At 37.8% G+C, this 18,105-nt stretch overlaps 1 protein-coding gene across 10 annotated transcripts in view; it reads right to left on the bottom strand.

The window, feature by feature from the left end:
- The window catches only part of ZBBX (zinc finger B-box domain containing), a 116,286-nt gene extending 99,074 nt beyond the window's left edge, over positions 1-17,212 (bottom strand). For 2 of the 10 annotated variants that reach the window (XM_073897750.1, XM_073897788.1), the window contains exons 1-6: positions 17,079-17,097; positions 15,613-15,756; positions 9,507-9,640; positions 7,255-7,314; positions 4,991-5,104; positions 2,171-2,261 (exon numbers count right to left, since the gene is read on the bottom strand). In XM_073897750.1, the coding sequence (XP_073753851.1) occupies positions 2,171-2,261; positions 4,991-5,104; positions 7,255-7,314; positions 9,507-9,574 (333 nt within the window). In that variant the 5' untranslated portion in view covers positions 9,575-9,640; positions 15,613-15,756; positions 17,079-17,097. The other 8 variants (XM_073897757.1, XM_073897766.1, XM_073897752.1 and 5 more) reach the window with 8 other exon arrangements.
- Positions 17,213-18,105: the final 893 nt, after the last annotated feature.

The raw sequence follows: 18,105 nt of genomic DNA, 5'->3' as shown, positions 1-18,105 counted from the left end.
TAAGAAAGAAAGAAAGAAAGAAAGAAAGAAAGAAAGAAAGAAAGAAAGAAAAAGAAAGAAAAGAAAAGAAAGAAAGAGAAAGGTAAATACATGAGGTACGGATGTGTTAATTAACCCTATGGGTGAAATCTTTTCACAATGTATCCATACATCAAAACATCATGCTGTACATTTTAAAATATCTTAAAATTTTAACTGTCAATTACCTCAACAAAGCTGGGAAAAGGAGAGGAAGGAAGAAAGGAAAGAAGGAAAGGAGGAAGGAAAGAAGGAGGGAGGGAGGGATTTCTAAATCCCAAATTTTTTTCAGCTTCCTTCTTTATTCTACCTCCTTGTCAATCAATCCAGCCTAATATCAGTTACACATTTGACTTCTTCCTTTCCTTTCTCACTGTTTTTTTGGTTCCATAGTTTTCTTTATATTTCTTCTGCTACATTCTAGTTCAGACACTTCTCATTTGACCTCTAGATTCTTTTACGAGTCTTCTAAATAGTCTCTCTGCCTCTATACTAGTGGCCTCCAAAGTAGCATGTATGCATGCCCAAGGGAGCTCAGGAAAAGACCAGAAAGAAGAAATGAAGTTTATGTCATCCTTAAATAATGTTCACAATTTGTTTTTCAACACACATGATATATTAGTAAACTATCATGTACATAAATAAGTTCTATTTATAAATAAATAAAAAATTCATGTATAGAAAAGTCCATGATTAAAATACATTCTTTATTGATGTGGGACATGATGAAACTAGTTTCAATATCATTTGTTCTCTCCTCTGTTTATAAACTCCTAATGCACTGGATATTTAAACAAGATCAGCCATCATAAATCATCACCTTAATCTTGCTATCTTCCTGCTCAAAAGCTGTCAGGGAATTCCACTGCCACAGTGAAAGAGTCAAGACTCTGAACTCTGGTATTCCCTCCTGCTCTGGCTCACTTTTTATGCCCACCTTCTAGAGCTCCCTAAACCCCATGCTTTCACATCTGACTCAATTATGAGGTTCGTGGGGCCTGGCATTATGATTTATTCATTATTTTTTCCTTACAAAGACATCTAGAATACTTTCAACTATTTGCAGAACTAAAGTGTTTTTTTCCCAAACACAGATGGTTCATACACTAAATGGTTATGACCAAAATGACATACTGACTTTTTCTATTCTCATATGTGCATCATCTTTCACATTAGATGAGGATCTCCTTGAGAACAAGGATAATGCACTATGGGACAAAGGAGGCAGTTAATAATTGCTATTGAATAAATAAGTCCATAATCACGAGTCAGCATTTTTAATATATTTCAATAACATCTGAAACATGGAACACTATCTCAGAAAGATCATGAGAAATGGGAAGTAGATTATAAAGAGTTTAATCCAAAAATTAAAGAAACATATATCAGTAAGAGAATGACACTAAAGAATAAAAGGCTTTTTTGAAGCCAAAAAGGTTAGAAGCACCAAGTAAGATGTTTATAGTCACCAACTGGCCCAAAGAAAGTTTAATGATAGGTATATAAAAGAGAAAAAGCTATATAAGTTAAAACTTACAAAGTGGATCTTGTACTAAACAATCCAGAAACAAAACAGCTTTCCTTGCATAAAGTCACTCATCTGGTTTTAATTTTAAATATAATGTGATGTTTCATTTTATAATACACAGTAAAGATAAAGCAATTCTACAGCTGGGAAACCTGAAAGCATTTTTTCTCGGGTATCTTCACACATGGAATCAATAGCATATGAATAATAATCATTATCCAAGCAAAACATAAACACTATTAAACAAATGTGATATAATAAAAAGGCAGAAAAAAGTTTGTCCTTTGTTATATCAAATAATTTAGTTTTCACCCTAATATAAAACTACATAGTTGTATTTCACATACTTGAAACCAGAATTGAACTGTAAAAAAAAATTCAGTTTAGAAAGATTCTACTCAAGGTGAATTTTTAAAAATCATCTTACAGATGAAAAATAAAATATATCTGAATAATGAAAGCTACAGATTAACCCATAAAAATTAATCAAAATCCAGTAATATGCAGTTGTTAAAATAAGAATAGTAGGTTCTTAAGTATAGAAGGGAATACAAGATCTGAAAAACTATAATTTATATCCCTTCATTGAGCAAATTCCCTGAGAGCCAAATGGTATTTTCCTACCTTAATAATATTTCCTTTATTTTGTGACATCATGAGTGATTGATTACCCAATTTTCCCACTTGTCCAGATTTCCAGCGATATCCACTTGACCTTCAATATATATAAACGGAAGACAAAATGTAATTACTAAATACATTTCTCCTTTTAATGAAAACAAATATATTTTCCCTGTTTCAAGAAATGAAATTCAGTCATTAACATGTAACAGACCACCACCAAATGAAAATGAAATATCAATGATGCCATGATATCCTCAGCAATTCTAAAATATAGCTCTACCATATTTGGAGCTTTTGAGAAGAAACGAATAAAAATAAAATGTCCAAACACAGATGAAGAATTTCCTTTTTTAGACATTTATGATGATTAAAGATAGCTTTACTGATTTATAGTAAACTTTACAGATTGTTGTGCAGTTTTAAAAGCTAAGGGTCTACAAATGTAAAGAGGAAAAGGAAGCAAAACAATGCCCAAAATATTCGGCAGATCTAAGCGATGAATTCCGTATTTAAGACTACAAATCAGCTCCCACACTGAAAGGTAACAGAGATGACAAAGAAGGCAAACTGTTTAATTTCTAGTTTTCAAAACACTTTTGAGTCTCACAAAATTTTCTGAAGTCAACAGGGCAGAAGTCCAATTCTCACTTAAAAAATGAGACAAAAACTTGCCCAAGGTCACACAGACAATAAATAATAAAGTCAAGGTCAGAATATTGGACTTCTTTCTTCCTGACCAGTGAGTGGCAGGTTCTCATTCCGGCTGTGACATTTACTATCTATATGACCTTAGAAAAACACTTACCTCTTCTGAAAACTCAGTCAAGCTTTAGAACATTTTTAAAAACATCTACAAAAGGTTCCTCAGCTAATGAAAACCCACTCTTGGGGCTGATTTCAGGAACTCTGTTTCACAAATACTTCATGAGCCACTGAGAAGTGCAAACTAAGTTCACTGGATCATTAAAAGAAGAGCAGCAAAATATACAATCTACTTTGTCACCTGGGATGACATATGACATTGAGAGCCTTGATTAAGTCAATGCTCCGATTATTAGAGAAGGTGTGTATATGTGTCATGAATATTTTTCAAAGAATCAGACTCTAAAGAGAGATACTACTGGAGCTATAGTAAACATCTGAATCTTCTTTAATGGTTCAGAAGGTATTGCTTGGATATTTGATGATATCACTTGGATATTTGATAAGACCAAACAAAAGCAAATTTAATATACAAAAAGCCTGGCGATATTTAGTACCAGCCAAAGCACATGAGATATGCAGTTATCCTCTGTAGGAGAAAGTTATACATTTTTGAAGCCTATCTGAAAGACAATTTCTCCAATAGCCACCAAAATGTAAACTGCACATACACTTTGACCTAAAATTTCACCCTTTAATATTCTTGCATATGTAAGCAAAAATATACATAGAAGCATGTTCACAGCAGCACTTATAACTACAATATTGAGAAAATTTAATAAAGGTCTGAAAAATACACAAAGAAATATTATGTGGCCATTAAAAGAAGGACATCAATTACATGCTGATGTGGCAAGAGTGCTAAGATGTATTAAGTAAAAAAAAAAAAAAAAAAAATAGGGTGTGAATCATTTTATAACCTCACTTGTAAAAACACAAAAGACATGTGCGATTGGGGCGCCTGCCTTGGGCTCAGGTCATGATCCCGGGGTCCTGGGACGAGCCCCGCGTCGGGCTCCCTGCTCGGCGAGAAGCCTGCTTCTCCCTCTCCCGCTCCCCCTGCTTGTGCTCCTGCTCTCTCTCTCTCTCTCTGTGTGTCAAATAAATAAATAAAATCTTAAAAAAAATAAAGACATGTGAGATATACACAAACACACATTCATACACATATATATACATAGGTTTATACAAAGCTAAGATATTTGTGGAGAAAAAAAACTTAATTGTTAAAAACAGAGCTGCAAATGGCCTGGGAGTCAGCCTAGAGCTAAGAAGAAATAATTTCTGTTACATAACTATCAGTTGTTTCACTTTTATCATCTACATTTATTATTTTCGTAATAAAGGAAAATGCCGGGCACCTGGGTAGCTCAGTTGGTTAAGCGACTGCCTTCGGCTCAGGTCATGATCCTGGAGTCCCGGGATCGAGTCCCACATCGGGCTCCCTGCTCAGCAGGGAGTCTGCTTCTCCCTCTGACCCTCCCCCCTCTCATGCTCTCTCTCTCTATCTCATTCTCTCTCTCAAATAAATAAAATCTTTTAAAAAAATAAATAAATAAATAAATAAATAAAGGAAAATGCCCCGTAAAATTAGTATAGATACAAAGTACAATATTACAGAGTACTCATTAATAAAATTTCAGCTAAAACACATTTGTCTAAAAATATTTTAAACATACTTGAGGGTTTGAATGGTTCTTACATATGAACATGTAAACTCCTGCCCCCTCAAAGTCTTTTTATAAGTAAAAACGACCTTAAAAGCAATCTCCTATGGGTGGCAGCTCTATGAAAGCAAAGGCCAACTTCTGCATTGCTGTGCTAAACATCCCAGACTTTAATGGTTCAGAAGAGTCATGTAAGAAGAGAAATAAGGAAGTGTAGGACCAAATAAGGTTCAAAGGAAACAGAAGTAATGGTAATTTTAAAAAGCAACATGCCTTATATAAAGGACACAAATAGAAAAAGTAGGAGAAATTTAATACTATTTGTTCATCAGGATAAGCCAGAAATTATTCATTCAGGGCAGATCTTTTGTGGAATGATATATTAATATATGAATTAGTTCTTTACCCAATTCAGTTTATTCCTCTCAAAATCCCTAAAAATGTCACCTACTCTCTTTCTTCCTTTCCTTTGCTCCGAGCTGACTGGAATTCCTGTAGCGTCTTTTCCATCTGTTGGTTCTCCAATTCTAACTGGACCTTCTCCATCCTCAGTTCCTGAGCATTTCTGAGTAAGAGTTAAACATAGAATGTTCATTTGTGGTAAACAAACAACAACAACAAAAAAGGCAAAATAGTTTTATATCATCTTTGGCATTTAATGAGAATTATGAATAGTGAGTAAGTGATGAAGTATTCTAACTACTTCCTTTGCATTCTGTGAAATATGGTTTCTAAAGTTAGCATTACCTTGCATTAACATTCTCCTTAACGTATGTATCTCTTCCAATCTCAGAATTTTGTTTTTCCTATTACAGTACTAAAAGTTTCAAATCATAATTCACTTTCCATATGAACTCTGCCTTTACATATGCACAAATATCTATGCTATACAAATAGAAAGCAAAAGAAAAAATATTTTCTAATTTTCATACTGTCTTTCCTCTAAAGTATTCAAATAGTTTGAAGCATATTGTTTAAAATAACTATTTTTTTCTCTATAGACAGAATACGCATTTTTGCTGACCTGATCATCTTAGAACTCTTCAATAAATTTCTACCTCTATGTTGTACAAGCACAATACAAAAAAAAAAAAAAAAACAAAAACAAAAAAAAAGAGCAGAGCCTGTTTGGGGCCCATTAAGGGAAAAAGCACCTATTGAGGGTCTCAGTATAGGAGCCATCAAAAGGATTGAATGGGAACTGAGCCAACACCACCTATTGTTTCCTCTGAAGGAAGGCAATAAGAGAATAACTTTTTTTGAGGACAGAGAGGATCCCTCTTATAGATTCTCGCACAAGAGATTTTGGTGATAATATCTGAAGCTCATCAAACTTTTGACACAAGCCATTTTCTTCATTTTGCAGTTCCGGTTTCTTATCAGTATTAGTCACTGACTCCATCTCCCATAGGTCTACACCAACCTAGTTCTCTAGCTTGTATTATCTATCATGAGTTTAAATCTCTTCCTTTATTACTACATTAGTGTTTGTCTATATACAAGTAGTATGCGTACCCAGGGATTCAATGGCAAGGCATTGAAAAATAAAAATAATGGAGATCAGAAAAGAGAGCTAATTTACAGAAGCAGTCACCAAAGAGCAAGTGGGCCAAAGATACGTGCCCAAGTGGTCACTATCCAGGGAGCTATACGGAAAGTGAAAGGAGGCAGAGGCTGCCAGAGGGTTCTGAGAAATCGGCAGAGATACCAAGGGGGAGGCACTCTTTTCCTTACATGTGCTCCACAGGGAGTATTTCAGCCCCTAGTACAAACAGGCATGGTGGGGACAGGGTATGTGATAGTCGTGATGGGGTACGAGACCCAGTAGAGCTGTCAGTACAGACAGGAACACAGGCATGCCTGAAGGTAACTGAAATACAGTATAGTGGTGCTGCCATTGGAGAAGTACATGCAGGTACCTGAACACACAGAAAGGGCACACAACCAGCCGATGGGCCTGCAAGAGCATTTCGGGGGAAAGAGAAGTCTGAGCTGAGCCCTAAGGGATGAAAGGAAAGTGGTGAAAGCAGCATTCCAGGAAGAAAGAAAAGTGTGGGCACAAGTGGACACAGGTGATGTGTGGGTCAAGGGGCAAGAGGTTCCATGTGACCAGGCATTATGTGCAGGATGGGTAAAGTGGCAAGAAATGGAACTGCTGAGGTGGAGAGTGGCCGGATCATGAAGAGCCATGTAGGCCATGACGAGGATTTGTATTCTATAAGCAATGAGACTCGCCAAGGGACTTTAAGAGAATTGATCAGACTTGCATTTTATTTAGAAAGATCACCCTGACTGCAGAATGGGAAATTAGAGAGTGCAAGGCTGAAAGGCAAGGCAAGGCAGCCGGTTGGGATATTATTTCGGTAATCCTAATAATAGAGAGATGATGCTGGTCCTACTGGATAGAGACAGTAGAGAGAAAAATGGGAGCGTTTGAAAAATATAAGAAAATAAAATTAACTGGACTTGGAGACTGACCAGAAGTAGGCAACTCACAGGGAAGGGACAAGGAAGGAATCTAAGATAATCCTAGGTTTCTTACTTGGGCAACCAGAAGGATAATGATGCCTAGATCACTTTGGGATGGGATGGGGATACAGTTCAGGACTGATACATTAGCTGGTCTCCCTGCCCAAAGTCTCAATGGCCCACAACACTTTTCACATGGCTTCCAGAGGAAGAGTTCAAGAGTACAAATGTGATTGTGTTACTCACTTGCTCAGAAAACTTTTAGTATTTCTGAAGACCCCACTGTGGTAGAGGAAAGGGATGAGACTGAAAAAAAAAAAAAGACTGGCTTACTGACCAAGTGGTCAAGTTGATGGGATGCTATGGGTGTGAAACACGAGAAGGGATCCCCCTGGAGACAGCCTCAGACACAGAGCCGGGGGGCAGGCAGGGCCATTGAGGAAAACTAGGGTTGATCCTGCAGAGACCAGGTCAACCCAACAAATCCAAGGGCCAGAAACAACCTCCTGAAATGAGTTGGAAGCTGAGAAGGAGGAAGACAAACGTTGGAGAACACCAATACGTCAGACAAGGTTAAGATAATCGTTAAGACAGTATCAAATGAAAACAGGGGGACAAGGGTAATAAGGAAAGGGGGACAAAGGGAACTCCAGAGCAATTACCACAGAGTGGTTGTTCCTGCCCTAGCTTTTGTAAGTTATTGATCATGGGTGGATCAGGGAGACCTGCAGGCCATAAAACAGGGATCCCCACCTTACCTCCAGAATAAATTCCGAACTCCTTAGTGTGGCATACAAGTTAATTTACTATCTATACAACCCTGCCCTTCTCTCCAACTTTGTTCTATAAATCTCTGTTCGACAAAACACTGGATATGTCTGAAAGTTCCCAAACTATGTGGTTCTCTGTGCCTTTGCACAAGTTTCCCCCAGTAACTACCCAACTAACTGCATCATTCAGGTGAAGCTTGGAGACCTCCTCTTACCTGACCCAGTAGTTTGGGCCATGTTCTCATAGCCCCCTGTGCTTTCTCATCACACCATGCTTCACACTATCTCGTAAATGTGATTTTATCTATTCACGTCCTCCACAAACTACCTTAGAGCAAAGATTGTGTCTTCTTACTTTCATATCCACCATTCCCTAGCATAGTGTGTAAAACGTGTGCATTTAATAAATGTTTGGATAAAGGGTTTATAGGTATATAAACACAGACAGGAAATATATGACCAAAAATCAAATTTTGTATGCCCCTTTTTCTTTTTACACATACACACAAAAAACAAAATTGGTAATAGTAGCAATTGGATAGCTCCTCTCCCACCAAAAAATGGTAAAATAAATAAGGCTGATTGTGAACAACAGGGGTTTGAACTGCATGGGTCCACTTATAAATTTTTTTTGATAAATACAGTACAGTATTGTTGTCTTTTCCTTATGATTTTCTTTTTCCTAGCTTAGTTTATTGAAAGAATACAGTATATAATACCTGCAACATACAAAATATGTGTTATTTGAGAGTTTATGTTATCCATAAGGCTTCCGGTCAAGAGTAGGCTACTAGCAGTTAAGTTTTGGGGATGTCAAAAGTTATACATGGACTTTTGACTGTGCTAGGGGGTCAGTGCCCCTAACCCTCATGTTGGTCAAGGGTCAACTGTGCTGAGAATGCCATATATTTGGGTAACATTTTCCAGTTTACACATGCTCTTACACACAATATCTCAAAAGTGAAGGAAGAATTAGGAAGGCTCTGAAGACACTGCAGGACTACTGATCTGATTCAGGGAACTCAAAGCTCAAATTAAAAGTTGACAGCCCGTCCCTAATCCAAACCAGCTGGAATTTATTGATACTGGAGAGAAAGGCCTTGGGAATTTCCAGTGACCCTAGATGACCTCAAAGGGAAAGAGTGTATTGACACTTCCAGTACTCCTGCCATGTCATGAAATTCCCAGGATACCCAGAATGGCTTGGTTCTAGCTGAATGCATCCACAGGGCAATCCAGGACAGAAGGTACCCCTCCTGAGAAAGGTGAACTTAACATACTGTCCCTTAGTAGGCAAAGGGCTGGGCTAGGTAGCACCTTCTATTCTCTGTTTAAAGATCTCTAGGCCCAATAGTCTCCCAAAATTTCAGTGCCTTTCAATTTCTTCAGGGTGATTCCTTTTAATTCTGAACAAGTGTCACAAACTATTGGTAACTGTGTTAGATTGCTTTAATAGTCAATAAACCCAAATTTTACTTATAACTTTTCACCTCAAATTTGTGGCATAAGTAATTTTAGTCCTCATTTTAAAAACTATTGTGGATTTATTATATATCCAACCTACTCTCTTATAGACAAAAATACACCAAAGTAAAGAAAATGGAGATAAGAACTCACAAATTTAAGCTCAAGTCTAAACTGTCTCATATAAAAAGAATACTTTAAATTACAACATACAGAAATTTTAGCAATTATTTCTATTTAAGTAGTAAATATACATTCACTTACTTGTATTTCAGCTTTACAGTATTTCCAGGTTTTCCCCATGGAAGAACTACAAAATCTTTGGTGTTCATGATCACTGTCTTTTTTTTCCCACTGTCTTAATATTATATAAAAATCATTGTGATTTGCAAAAACTTCTGAAAAAGTAACAGACAAAAGAATTATGCCAGAGTAAAGCAGGTAAATTACAAATTCAAAACTGCATATAGTTCCGGCAAGTTTTAAAAACAGAAATCATTATGAGGGAAAAAGCTGAATGAAAGGTTAAACAATAAATATATATGTGCTAAATATAAATTTTATAAATATTTATATACTAATAAAGTTATAAATACAGCATATCTGATGGAACTAAAATTTTACCAATAATTATATAGCAAAAGACAATGGAAATAGTCAATTGAAAGTGAAGAATGCACTCATTAAGACAGAGAACATATTACGGATCCTTCTATGGTAAAGACTATCAAAATATCTATCAGGTTTTGTTCCCATCCAAAAATAATATCCATGGCTAAATATAGGAAAAGAAAAGGACTTTCAAGATACAATCCAAACTCAAAACCTTTTTTTGTACATATATGGCAATGAAAATGAGAATTAAGGTATGTAATAATTACCCAAAGGCATTCTAATATCCTCATTCATCAAAGAAAATTTTAATGATGCTCTTTTCCTAAGATCAGAAATTAGCATATTTAGAAAGAATTTTTTAACAAGAAGTGAAACAAAAAAGCTTTTCTGCCCAACTCCTACTTAACCAGAAAATTAAATTATTCAGAACACCCTATTTCCTGAGTATCCCAATTATTCATGGTTCTATAATAATTTACTCTGTAATGCTGAATTACTGAATCACATGCACAACTATTAGATTTTTATACCAATAAAAATTTCAAATTCTGAATGCTCTTAAAGAAATATAAGAGGCATTACCATAGAGTCCATAGTCTTTTTTTTTTTAAGATTTTATTTTATTATTTATTTGAGAGAGAGAGAGAATGAGATAGAGAGAGAGCATGAGAGGGAAGAGGGTCAGAGGGAGAAGCAGACTCCCCGCTGAGCAGGGAGCCCGATGCGGGACTCGATCCCGGGACTCCAGGATCATGACCCAAGCCGAAGGTAGTTGCTTAACCAACTGAGCCACCCAAGCGCCCAGAGTCCATAGTCTTAAATGGCCAAACCATTTGATATTGCTGGTTTATATATGTGTTCCTATGTACTCACAACCACCATAAATATTTATTAAGTCTCTGCTATATGCAGAGCACTGTGCTGAGAGGCATGAAGGAATCAAGGCCCAGGGAGATTTGTTTTCTGGCTCAATGGCAGAGTCAAAAAGGGCATATCAAACCTACATATAAAAGCCATAAAACAGGATAGAAATTATAAAAGCCATAAAAAGAGATGTAATAATATAAGCAGTGAAAGAAAGGAGAAAATTCGAGCTGGCTAGCATTTAAAGGGGGGTTTTCAGGAGAAGGGAGGCTTATATAAGAAGATACGGGGGGCGCTGGGGTGGCTCAGTTGGTTAAGCATCTGACTCTTGATTTCAGCTCAGGTCATGATCTCAGAGTTGTGAGATCGAGCCCCGCAACAGGCTCCATGCATGGAGCCTGCTTAAGATTCTCTCTCTCCCTCTTTCCCTCCCCTTTTCCCCTCACTAAAAAAAGAAAAAAAGAAGAAAGAGAAGAAAGAAAAGGAAAGAAAGAAAGAAAGAAAGAAAGAAAGAAAGAAAGAAAGAAAGAAAGATATGGACTAGATGAACACTCCACACTATGAGAAAGAACAGCTTTTGAATGGGGACTAATGACTGGTTCCATTTGGTTGATGTGCAGGTTACATGGAGGGGGAAAAGTAGGCATACGCTTGGAAATACAGGCTGAGGCCCAATAATGAGTGCTTTAAATGCAAAGTCAAGGCATTTGGAATTTATTCTCTAGCTAATGAGAGTCACTGAAAGTTTTAGACAGAAGAATAGAAAAATTCTTCTAGAAAAATCTAGAAGCTTTGCTCAAAAACTTAAGGAGGGAAGGCATCAAACGGGAGTAACCAAATGGAAGACTATTATAACATCTAAGTCTACATAATCAAATAAGTAGTTCTTCAGTTTTGTCCTTTGGGACACTCTTATAATTTCAATGATGCAACTACTGATCAAAGCATTTTTAGAATGCCTCCTTTGACGGCGTCTGGGTGGCTCAGTTGGTTAAGTGTCTGCCTTCAGCTCAGGTCATGATCCCAGGGTCCTGGGATGGAGCCCCGTGTTGGGCTCTCTGCTCAGTGGGGAGCCTGCTTCTCCCTCTTTCTCTCTGCAGCTCCCCCTGCTTGTGCTCTCTCTCTCTCTCTCTCAAATAAATCAATAAAATTTAAAAAAAAGAATGCCTCTTTTGAACCCATCTGCAGAGTCCATCATATACCCAACAAACACACAGATCTACTTTGTTGTGCCCCACTTAAAACTAAAAATGATACTGTTCAGCAAGAGTGACTGCTTTGTTCACTCAAATCTGGTTTCAAGTTACTCTACCTCCAGAAAAATCAAACATAGCCTGAAAGGGTAGATTTCTACTACCTTGGAAAAAATTCTGAAGAAATTTATTCTTTGAAGATAATTCCAAAATGGAATTATACAAAATAATTTTATATTGTAAGCAGTGTAGAGGATGCACTGTAGGACTAAGTGTATTTGTGCCTTCAATAAACATTTAGCTACTCCTTTGTGACTCCTTTATGGGTACCGAAGTTACAATGGTAAGAAAGACATAGCGTCTTCCCTCAAAGAACTCAAAATGAAAGGGACTGCCACACAATGACAAAACCGTGGAACATTCCAACAGAAGGAAATATTTAGGAGGGACATTTAACTCAGACTCCTTTCTCAAGACCCAAGTCCTATCTCTCAAAGCTAAAATCAGGGTCAAAGAAAACTAAAGATACCATTGGAAAATGAAGATTTGGTTTGCTTTGGGGAAGGGAGGATGTATCTATAACCCCCTCTTTGTATGTAAAACCTCTCTCTCACTTAAAGCTACTTTGAAAAACAAAACAAAACAAAACCTCCAGGAATAATCCTACTCAGAAAGAGTCTATATCTCTTTTTGATTATAATCTGGAAATCCAACTGCTGGACCCTAGGCTACTGTGGCTAAGTTTTTCATGAAAAGTTCCATACTGTTATCATTACCAAACAAAAAAGTCAAAAGTTATACGTGGATTTTTAACTGTGCGGAGAGTTGCTGTGCCTAATCCCCCACATTGTTCAAGAGTCAACTGCATAGGTACATACGCATAAAACTCAACTAATACACGAAGATTGAAATGAAGAAAAAAAAAGTCTGTAAATTTCATTAGGATGATATGATTCAGACTTATAGCTCAGCTGATAATGTGATTTAACCAATAAATGGTCTTATTCGGGGGCATTTCATGTCACTGAATGCAATTAGTAAGGCTTCTCAGTTAAATGTTTTATCAAGTCATACACATAAGCCAATTTTCTTGTATGAAGGAAAAAGGAAGATTATAATTGTGAGTCATGCTGTTCTGCCTGTTTCCTTTCATAAAACCAACAAAGAATTAGTCACCTTTCTTGGGACGGCAGGGATAGAACAGTGTCAGCAGGAAGAATAGCAAAGCACAAAACTTTTAGTCACTTAATGGAATCAGGGAACTGCAGATAAACTCCCTACTATGCAAACTTTGTAGCCACCTGTCCTTTGGTGACTCCATTTTTTTTTCCTGATAATTAAATATCCAAAGTTTAATCTTTATTTGGAAAATTTTCTCGTTACCTGATTTATTAGACTGCACCATTTTTTCGTCCCTAACCTTGTTCTTCCCCACACATATACACATACTATGACCCAATGTTGTCCATGATGGTTTGACTCTCCTTCTATGTAAGTTCCTATTCTGGGAATGCAACCCAAGCATCAGGGCTGGCTATCACAGAATGGAAACAAGGAAATTATGATGATTTATAATCCTAGAAACTCGGAGCATTCATCAAGAGTTGCCCTAATCTCCTAAAATTTGCCATGAGACCATTGGCAGGATGGGAGGTTTGGGAAACCACTGTTTTCAAGATGGGACAATTATCTTTAAAAGATCTAATTTATTTATTTGAGAGAGAGAGAGCACAAGCGGGGTGAGGGGCAGAGGGAAAAGCAGACTTCTCGCTGAGCAGCGAGCCCAATGTGGGGCTCGATCCCCAGACCTGGGATCATGACCTGAGCCGAAGTCAGATGCTTAACCAACTGAGCCACCCAGGCGCCCAAGAAGGGACAATTTTTGTAACTGAAAACTTATCTAAGATGAGTTGGTTATTCTAATGACCCAGATCACCTTAGACCTGAGAACTTAAAAGCCAACAAATAAGAATTTTTCCTTACTTTAACACATACTTCAAGGTCCAAAAGCAAGCTCTTTTGGATGGATTAACACGTTTACCATAGTACTTAGAAATCAGAGACTCAAGAAAGAAATGTTAAATAAAAATGAATTTAAACAAAAAATAGTAGTTTTAAACTCTTTTTTTTTATAAAGATTTTATTTATTTGACAGAGAGAGAGAGACACAGCGAGAGAGGGAACACAAGTAGAGAGAGTGGGAGAGGGAGAAGCAGGCCTCCCGCGAAGCAGGGAGCCCGATGTGGGGCTCGATCCCAGGACCCTGGGATCATGACCTGAGCTGAAGGCAGACGCTTAACGACTGAGCCCACCCAGGCGCCCCTAGTTTTAAACTCTTAAAAGAAGTACACTTTTTATATTTTCACTATCTGATACTATCCATATTCTAAATATATATATGTATTTTAAAATCTTTTATAAATCTAAGGAAAAGACTGATAATACCTGATCTCTAGCATAATATCTTGTGCTTGAGTGGCCTACTAAATAAACACATGCCATTTTCTCCTAGTACGGGCCATTAAAGTAAACCAGGTATTGACTTCTCAGCTGCATTCAGTCTTTCAGCCAACCAGCATCTCTGATAAATACTGCCTCAGGGTACTAAATAGTACCCATGTCACCCAGTTTTTACCTTGTACGTGCAGGTTGCCTTGAGAACAATTAAGAAAGTTTGCTTTCAGATATCAAGGGGTGAGGTATCTTTTTAAAATATTTGCCAACTAAAGATGATAAGTAATATTAAAAGATACCAGGTTTAAGTTCAGAGGACCTTTGTGTCAGAGTGGTCTCTGAGCCAGTTTATCGATGTATTAAATTATGGAATTCCACCCCCCCCCAAGCCCCCCACCCCCACCTAATTTGCAGGATATCAAACAAAGGGACTCTAATTTGTGGCCTGTAAATCTTCCTCAAGGGCCTTCAGAGAGCTCAGGGTTCAGGGAAGGAGACACTTAGAAACTACCTTGAGAGGGGAATGAGGGAGTATCAAGGCTTTTCTTTTCTTTTTTTTTTTTTTTTTTTTTTCTTAAACCACAGCTTCTCTGATTTCATCTGTTTTACATAATGAGCCTCTGGGTCAGATTTACTATAAAGAAACTCCTCTGTAGCTTAAAAATATGTTTTTAAAGGCACAACAGTACATCAATATACAATCATTATTAATTCTGTATCAACTGGAAATTTCATATGATTACAAATAGCAATGAGAGCATTAAATTTATAAATCACATCTTTCAGAAACCCAAGCCCTTTTATATGTATCTACCCCATCCATTCTCATAAAATCTACTATTAGCCTAAGTGGTCGCTTATGACTATCTTAGGAATGGGAAAATTAAGGCATCCATCTAAGATTAGTGACAAAGCCAGAAATTACAATTTTATTCCCAGTCCTGTTAGCTCCTCTTAAGTCCTGAAATCTAAATATTGTTCTACATACTTGAAATGATTAATTCATATCATTTATATTCTTCCCCCTTTCATACTCTTAACCTGTCATAAAAAGGAAATTTAGAGAAAGAACTGTTTGGCATCAGGCCATTTTCTAAATTTTACAGCAATATATTTAAACACCATGAAAACCTTTTGGGTGTCAGATTGCTCCCATGTAATACAAGGTAACAGATTTTTGTTTCTATATTTTTTTCCCCATACCCAGAAGAAAAGAAATATTTCTCAGCTGCTCTGTTTGGTACCTTAAGAGCCTCAACTACGCATTCCAGTCTTCCTAAGCATTATACTTTATTTTCCACTTCTCTGCTCACCAAGTTTTATTCTATTCGGTGCCCAGTTGGAAGGCCACCTCTACCACGAAGATTTCTTCCACCAAAAGTGAACTCCTGTAAGGACATCATGGGTAACACACTCATTTGCTATTATATGCTGTCCCGTGTTATTTCTTGCTGCTTTGCTTTTATAGATGTTGCTTCCCTAAGCATCCCAAATATGCCATTGATCTTTGAATCCCCAGCAATTAGAAGAGGGCCTACACATAATGTACTGCCAGTAATAATATGCTAAGTTTTAAATATTTAGTTTTTCCTTACGGCTTTGAATTTATTGCACAACCTTATGAAAAAAATTTAAACAAACACACCCTCCTTCCCACTTCAACAAATCCTTTTGTTTTCTTTTTTCTACATATCCTACCAAACTTTGATGAATATTCAACAAACATAGGAACACCTCTTCTGTGCCAGGTATCAGATTAAGCACTGAAGAACAAGGTGAACCAAACAGGTATAGCACCAATCCTCAGTGAACTTACACTCCGGTGAAGAAAGTAGGAAAAAAATTAAAAAGCAAATAAAATAATTGGGGAAAGTATTAAAGTGTTTTTGAAATAAAAAGACAAAAGACTGAGGCACTTTCAAATACATTTGTAACACAACTGAAAATACTATGGGAAGTCAGGACAGGCCTCTGAGTGGCCTATAAAATAAGGTGCTGGAGGGAGGTGGGGGTGTTTTTGTTCTTGTTTCTATTTTCATTTTCCATAAGCATAGTGTTTGCATAGTTTTAATCTTGTGTAGCTTCAAATTTATATGACTTTTTTCCCCCTTAGGAGTCTTGCTAACTCTGGATTTTAAAAATCAGGCTATTAAAAAAAAATAATTACTGAACCTATATATGAGCACCTCTAATGCTAATTTGGGGATAGAAAAAAAACTCCCACAGCTTCAAATTTCTTAGGAATCTGCCACCCCTCACCCATGACCTTTACTTGGGAGGAGTGACTTCCAGAATACAGCGGGTGCATGTGGCCATCCAGGCAGAAAGCAGCCTCCAAAAGGGGATGTAGTAATGACTTGTCAGGTCACCAAATTTTTCATAAGGCACCAATGACTTCAAAGGATAAAAGACGGTGGCGTTTGAAAAGGTCAGGCTGTCGAGGAGTTACAATTGACAAGCCCCTGGTTTCCCTGTCTGGGGTTCACTCTCATGAACTCCATTAGCATCACGGGCTCGGAAGTTCTTTGTTTATAGGAAAAAAGAGCTTCAACTCCTGGTCGATGCCGCGTCCCGCAGTCCGTGGGCCTGGCACTGTATCGGGCGCACGGCATGCGGCTCAGCAAACACCGACTGGGCCGGAGCCTCAGCTCCACCCTCAACCCAGTCTACTTTCCCGCCGTCCCGCCCTGCTTCCCGCACCACCGCAGACCTGACGGCCGCCCAGCCCCGCCATCTCGGAAGCCCTCCGCTGGGCACCGCCCTCCGCAGCCACCCAGCCGACCCACCTGGAGACCCCCGCCGCCTGCGTCACGGCTGCCGGCTCTAGCTACCCAGAACTTCCGCCTCGGTCTCCTTGGTTACCGCGTTACCTCCGTACCCATAGCAACCAGAACGCTAGGTCCTGCCGCTGTTGACCAGCAGAGGGCACAAAGGAGCCTGCCTAGAGAGGGAAGAGGGGCGAGGAGCAGAAAAGAGAGGAGAGGGAGGAGAGGCGGGAGAGCAGAGACGTGGAGAGAAAGGATCTTCTCAGAAAGGAAAGGACTGGGATACTCAGTAGGCTCCGAAGGCTTTCTGCTGGAGGGGTTCCTACCACATTCACAGCAATGTTCTAAAAGTTTTTGTCTGTAATATTTAATTCATCCTCATAATGGCCCAATTCATGTCTAAGAAAATTAAGGCACAGAAAGTTTGAATAATGACTCAAAATTACAAAGCTAAGCAAATGGCAAACCCAAGAAGAATTAACCCAAGCAATTAAGAGCTCCCACAGGTATGCTCTGTTCAATCGTTTATCAAAGTCACAAGAGGTAAAATTAACACTAGAATTCAGGTCTTAAGAACCCTCTTTTCTTTGTACCAAATATATGACCCATGGATATATGTGAGTCTAATATATATATATATATATATATTAGAGAGAGAGAGGGAGAAATAATCAACCCATGCTTCTCAAACTTCTCAAACTTTTCTGTTTGGGTGTGTGTGAGTCTAATATATAAGAGAGCGAGAAATAATCAGTCCATGCTTCTCAAACATTTCTGTTCCAGTCAACGGTGGTGAACTTATTTTTTGCTTCCTAAATACGCTGTAGTGTGTTTTGTTTTGTTTTTTAATCTCTGTTTTTATATGCTTCAAGTAGGATGTGTGGTTGGTTCTTCAGTCAGGTGGTCTAAAAATGTCTATGCTTATCCACATTGTTATCTATCTTGTTACAAACTAATAATCTCAACTATTAT

The sequence above is a fragment of the Callorhinus ursinus genome, unplaced genomic scaffold (genome assembly GCF_003265705.2).
Source record: "Callorhinus ursinus isolate GAN/ISIS: 27379988/994484 unplaced genomic scaffold, GSC_fseal_2.0 scaffold1, whole genome shotgun sequence".
Taxonomy (NCBI): domain Eukaryota; kingdom Metazoa; phylum Chordata; class Mammalia; order Carnivora; family Otariidae; genus Callorhinus; species Callorhinus ursinus.
The sequence above is the reverse complement of the archived record's forward strand: the minus strand, read 5'-3'. Positions and strand labels throughout refer to the sequence as shown.